Consider the following 6,421-nt stretch of genomic DNA (forward strand, 5'->3'; position numbering starts at 1 on the left):
GTGCAGTGGCACACTCACAGCCACCACAGCCTCGACCTGCTGGGCTTAGGCGATCCTTCCTCCTCAGCCATTCGAGTAGCTGGAACTACAGACGCACACCACCATGCCTGGCTAGTTTTTATAATTTTTTATGGAGACGAGGTCTCACCAAGTTGCCCAGACTGGTCTCGAACCCCCGGGTTTAGGAAATCCTCTTGCCTGGGCCTCCCAAAGTGCTGGGATTACAGGCTGAGCCACTGCAGCTGCCTTAAAAATATTTTGACCTGGTGCAGTGGCTCACACCCGTAGTCCCAGCTACTCAAAAGACTGAGGAAGAAGGATTGCTGTGATTCTGCCACTGCACTCCAGCCTCGGCTACAGAGTGAGATCCTGACTAAAAAGAAAAAATACTGTTAAATTGTATTTTCACATATAGCAGATAACATTTATTTCTAGGCCTAACTGAGAAAGAAAAGGATTTTCTTGCTACTCGTGAAAAGGAAAAAGGAAATGAAGCTTTCAACTCAGGAGATTATGAAGAGGCAGTGATGTATTATACTAGGTGAGCAAATATTTGTTGTGGTTTAAACTTGCCATTTAATAATATGATAGCATTTAAATGTTGAAGCAATATAAATAAGTTAGTCTATGTCAGAATCATTCAATGTCTTATACTTGTGATTTATCCTAAATTCACTTGTGTTTGTCTTCATTTTTTTCATTCATTTTTTTTCAATACCAAGTTTCCACCCCTTCCCACTTTTGACAGAGGACTTAACTTTCCTGTTTTACAAAGGAAATAGACATTCAGCAGAAAATTTTTATAACATGAAAGTTAAGAACTTGTGTTCTGTAGTCAGACTCTGGATTTAATTCTGGTACTTGTGGTGCTCCTTTCTACCACAGGGCCTTTTCACATGCTGGGCCCGCCATCTAAAATACTCTTCCCTGGCTGGGCGCAGTGGCTCAGCCTGTAATCTCAGCACTTTGGGAGGCCAAGGTGAGAGGATTGCCTAAGCCCAGGATTCGAGACCAACCTGGGCAACTTGGTGAGTCCTCATCTCTACAATAAATCACAAAAACTAGCCATTCAAGCTACTTCGACGGCTGAGGCGGAAGGATTGCCTAAACCCAGCAGGTCGAGGCTGCAGTGACTGTGAGCATACCACTGTACTCCAGCCTGGGTGACAAGAGTGAGACTCCAACCCCCAAAATAAATAAAGATAAAATAAAATAAAATATACCTCCCCCCTCTCATTATCTAGTTACTTCTAACTTATCCTTCAACTCTTAGCCCATGCCTTATTTCTTTGGAGAAGTCTTTCCTGACCTTCCAGATTGGTTAAATCTCCATCCCACCTCACTCTTCAAGTTGTAGGCTCTTACAGAGTCTTACCTCTCCTTTGCAGCACTTGTCAGTAGTATAATTTGTGTCTATGTGATAGTAACTTGATTGTGATCTGTAAGAGCAGAACCCACTTGTCAAGTTTTTTTATATCACAATATCCCCAAGACCCAACAACTAGCTGGTTCATAGTAGATATTAAATAAATACTTGTATGAACTTTTGAAGTTCTTAACAGTCTGTGAAAAGTAGATCACATTTCTAAAATGTTGTTACTGGCAAACTGTAATTATAGAATCACTAATGTCATCTTAACACTAAACTCTGTACAGTCTTTTTTCCACCTACAGAAAGAAGATAGATTTTTTTTTCAATGTTGTTTGTGTCTCTAAAGAAGCTTGTCTCAAGACTTTAAATGAAACATTAGGTAAACAGAATATTTGATGGCTCATTCAGCCAGTACAGCCTCCTTTGTTCAAGCAGGTGGATGTCAGCCCTGCTACTGTTCTTTCTTTTCTTGTATATTTCCACTAGAAGCTTTCTTGTCTGTTACAGAACAAAATGTTTATCTTCTTTTTTTTGAGAAGTCGTATCATTAAAGAATTAAAGCAGCATAGTGTGATGGTTAAGAGAACTTAAACCACCCTTTCCTGACCTTGGGTAGATTTTTCACTTCCCTTGCCTTAGTTTCCTCAATGTGAGGAGGGTATAACGGTGTCTACTTCAGAGCTGCTGTGAGATTTAGGTATAAGTATGTGCTGAAAGGCAAAATAAGATGGTGGTAAAGAGTGGAGACATCTGGGTTTGAATCTTGACTATCATTTACTAGTTTGTGGCAGTGGGCCTTCTACTTCACCTTTCTGTTGCATCTACTTTCTCATCTGTAAAATGGGAAGAACATAATATCTCCTCTGTGACTTGTAATGAGAACTAAATGAGCTGTGTGTATAAAGGACTTAGTACCTGGCCTTTGGTAAGTACTCAGCGTCAGGGACTCAGTATTTACTCCTTCATGTATTTTCCATGCCTGGAAAATGCCCAGTCATGTAATTTCCTTATAGTCATCTTTAATTATCTTAGTAAATTGACCTTTTTGTCACATTTTCATTTTCTTTTTTTTGAGTCAGAGTCTCACTCTGTTGTCCAGGCTGGAGTGCAGTGGCATGCTCACGGCCACTACAGCCTCAACCTGCTGGGCACAGACGATCCTTCTACCTTAGCCTTCCAAGTAGCTGGAACCACAGGCATGCACCACCATGCCCAGCTAATTTTTTGATTTGTTATAGAAACGAGATCTCGCCAAGTTGCCCAGGCTGGTCTTGAACCCCTGGACTCAGGCAATCCTCTTGCCTCTTCCTCTCAAAATGCTGGGATTACAGGCATGAGCCACCATGTCCAGCCTGACTAGATTCTTATGCACAGTGTACAGAGGGCCAAATCACTGAGACAGCAGCTGTTACGGTCAAAAAAGAGTTTGTCATAGGGCAGCCAAGTGGGAGACGGGAGAGATTTCTCAAATCCACTCCCCTGAGAATTTGTAGACTTGGATTTTTAAAGATAATTTGGCAGGCAAGGGGCTAAGGAATAGGCAGTGTTGATTGGTTGGGGATGACATTATGGGGATGTTGAAATTGTCTTAGAGCACAGAGCCATGGGGGTTGGGACCAGCTGAGTCAACTCCTTGGTGTGGGTCACCCAAATGCAAAGTCTGAAAAATATCTCTTATAGGTGGGCCCAGTGGCTCACACCCATAATCCCAACACTTTGGAAGGCTGAGGTGAGAGGATTACCTGAGCTCATGGGTTCAAGACTAGTCTGGGTAAGTTGGTGAGACCTCATCTCTGCAATAAACCAAAAAATTGGCCAGGCATGGTGGCACATGCCTGTAATTTCAGCTACTTGGAAAGCTGAGATGGAAGGATCCCCTGAGCCTAGCAGGTTGAGGCTGGTATGGCCATGAGCGTGCCACTGCACTCCAGCCTGGGAGGCAGAATGAGACTCCAACTCAAAAACAAAAAAAAATTCTGAGAGGTTTTACAATAGCAATTGGGGAAGCTACAAGTCTTGTGATGCCCAGTGACCTGACGCCCAGACAGTAAGCCATTATAGAAAAGCAACCTAGAGGTCCAGGCACAGTGGCTCAAGCCTATAATCCCAGCACTTTGGGAGGCCGAGGTAAGAGAATTGCCTGAGCTCAGGAGTTGGAGACCAGCCTGAGTAACTTGGTGAGACATGGTCTTTACAATAAATAAAAAAATTAGCTGGACATGGTATCACGTGCCTGTAATTCCAGCTACTTGGAATGCTGAGGTGGAAGGATTGTCTGAGCCCAGCAGGTTGAGACTGCGGTAGCCATGAGCATACCACTGCACTTCAGCCTGGGTGACAGAGTGAGACTCCAACTCAAAAAAAAAAAAAAGAAAAACAGATTTATTAACTTCTAACTTATGCCAGCAGCTTTTTAGAACTCAGGTGTTTTTCACAGCTTTTACCCTGTGGCCCTATAATAATTTTATATAGGCAGTTTCAATTACTTTGCACTCATAACCTTAATCTAGTAAAATCTGCTTTCTTGAAGTTGTTATTCCTCATGCCACTAATTGATCTCTGTTCTTTTCAATTAACTTTCTTTGACTAAATTAGTTTATGATCATTTCCTTTCAGAGTTAAATCTACATTTATATTATGGACTCATTTGTTTTGGTTGGCACAATAACAACTGAGAAAAGGATGTTAATTGTGATTGGTTGTTCCTTTTTTTTTTGTACTAGGAAATTATTCTCAAGAGATAAAAAAAAAAAAGACTGTGTTTGGTTTTTTGTTCTTGAGTTGGAGTCTTACTCCATCGCCCAGGCTGAAGTGCAGTGGCACAATCACGGCCACCCCAGCATTGACCTGCTGGGCTCCAGCGATCCTTCCGCCTCAGCCTACCAAGTAGCCGGAACTACAGGCGTGCGCTACCACATCCAGCTAATTTTTTTTTTATTATTGTAGAGACGAAGTCTTACCATGTTGCCCAGGCTGGTCTCCAACCTGCAGGCTCAGGCAATCCTCTTGCCTTGATCTCCCAAAGTGCTGGGATTACAGGTGTGAACCACTGTGCCCAGTCTGTTTTTTTTTTTTTTTTTTTTTTTTTTTTTTTTGAGTTGGAGTCTCACTTGGTCGCCCAAACTGGAGTGCAGTGGCCGCTTCCGGCCACAGCAGCCTCAACCTGCTGGGCTCCGGCGATCCTTCCGCCTCAGCCTTCCAAGTAGCCAAAATTACAGGCATGCGCCACCACACCCGGCTGATTTTTTGATTTATTGTAGAGATGTGGTCTCGCTGCCCAGGCGTGTCTCGACCCCGGGCTCAGGCAATCCACTCACCTCAGCCTCCCAAAGACGCGGGATTACAGGCTGAGCCACCGAGCCCGGCTTTTTTTGTTTTAATAGAGATAGAATCTGACTCTATTGCCTAGGCTGGAGTGCAATGGTGTGCTCATAGCTCACTGCAGTCTCAAACTTCTAGGCTAGGCTCAATTGATCCTCCCACCCCAGCCTTCTGAGTAACTGGAAATACAGGTGTATGCCACCATATTCAGCTAATTTTTGAAAATTTTTTGTAGAGCCAGGATCTCTCTATGTTGCCCATGCTAATCTGGAACTCCTGGCATGAAGTGATCCTCCAATTCCAGCCTCAGTGTCCTGAAGTGCTGGAATTGCAGGCATGAGCCTCTGTGCCCAGCCCAAAGTGATGTGTTTGATATTTGATGTTAACTAAACTATTTTTTTAGATCTATGGGTATTTAAATTCCCGTGTCATATCTAAAGCCTGTGTTAACTTTAAACCTATTAACTGGATATTTAAACATCTGTTTAATTGTTGATTTAGTATGTAGAATTCTATTTTGTTGTTTTTCATAACATAAACTGTATCAGTTTACTGGGACTGCCATAATAAAGTACCACAGACTGAGTGGCATAAACAAGAGATATGTATTTTCTCCCAGTTCTGGAGGCTGGAAGTCTGAGACAAGGTGCCGACAGGATTGGTTTCTTCCAAGGCCTCCCTCCTTGGCTTGTAGGTGGTCGTCTTCTTCCTGTGTCTTCACATGGTCTGTTCATACAAGTCTGTGTCCTGATACCCTCTTCTTCTAAAGATACCAGTTTTACAGGATTAGGACCTACTGTCATGGTTTCATTTTACTTTAGTTACCTCTTTAAATACCTTGTTTTGCCTGACGCTATGGCTCAGACCTGTAACCCGAGCACTTTGGGAGGCCGAGGTGAGAGGATTGCCTGAGCTCAGGGGTTTGAGACTAGGTCAAGGAACTTGGTGAGACCTCATCTCTACAATAAATCAAAAAATAAACCAGACATGGTAGCATGCACCTGTAGTTCAGACTACTTGGAAGGCTGAGGTGAAAGGATTGCCTGCCTCAACCTTGAGGCTGCGGTGGCCGTGAGTGAGCCACTGCACTCCAGCCTGAGCAATGGAGTAAGACTCCAACTCAAAAATAAATAAATAAATAAATAAATACCTTGTTTTCAAATACAGTCACAGTCTGAGGTACTGAGGGGTTAGGACTTCAACATGTGAATTTTTGGGAGACTCAATTTGGCCCATACAGAGTCTATACTTGTTTTGTTTCCAATGTAAGCTGCATTTCTCTGTATTCTTATGTTTACCTGAGGTCTGCTTATTTCCCGTAAATGTTTTTCATAGGAGCATATCAGCATGTCCCACTGTAGCTGCCTATAACAATCGAGCTCAAGCAGAAATCAAATTACAGAACTGGAGTACTGCTTTGCAGGATTGTGAAAAGGTCTTGGAGTTAGAACCTGGAAACCTAAAGGGTAAGAATACTTATGGAATCCTTTTAAATTTACAGCAAAATCTATCATAGACCATTTTTAGACACTTATTATGTTTACATTAAAACTACTTAAGGACTGGGCTGTGGCTCATACCTGTAATATAAGCACTTTGGGAGGACAAGGCAGGAGGATTGCTTGAGTCCAGGAGTTCAAGACCAGCCTGAGCCCGCGGGTTCGAGACCCGCCTGGGCTGCGAGACCTCATCTCTACAATAAATCAAAAAATCAGCCGGGCGTGGTAG

General features: G+C 42.9%; 1 protein-coding gene across 1 annotated transcript in view; it reads left to right on the plus strand.

The window, feature by feature from the left end:
• Window positions 1–6,421, plus strand: part of SPAG1 (sperm associated antigen 1) — a 91,747-nt gene that overhangs the window by 22,269 nt on the left and 63,057 nt on the right. Inside the window, exons 7-8 of the mRNA XM_021716337.1 lie at window positions 436–541; window positions 6,029–6,159. Of these exons, the coding sequence (XP_021572012.1) occupies window positions 436–541; window positions 6,029–6,159 (237 nt within the window). The remainder of the gene's footprint in view (window positions 1–435; window positions 542–6,028; window positions 6,160–6,421) is intronic.

Source organism: Carlito syrichta, unplaced genomic scaffold (genome assembly GCF_000164805.1).
Source record: "Carlito syrichta isolate Samal-C Ts95f unplaced genomic scaffold, Tarsius_syrichta-2.0.1 Scaffold308755, whole genome shotgun sequence".
Lineage (NCBI taxonomy): Eukaryota > Metazoa > Chordata > Mammalia > Primates > Tarsiidae > Carlito > Carlito syrichta.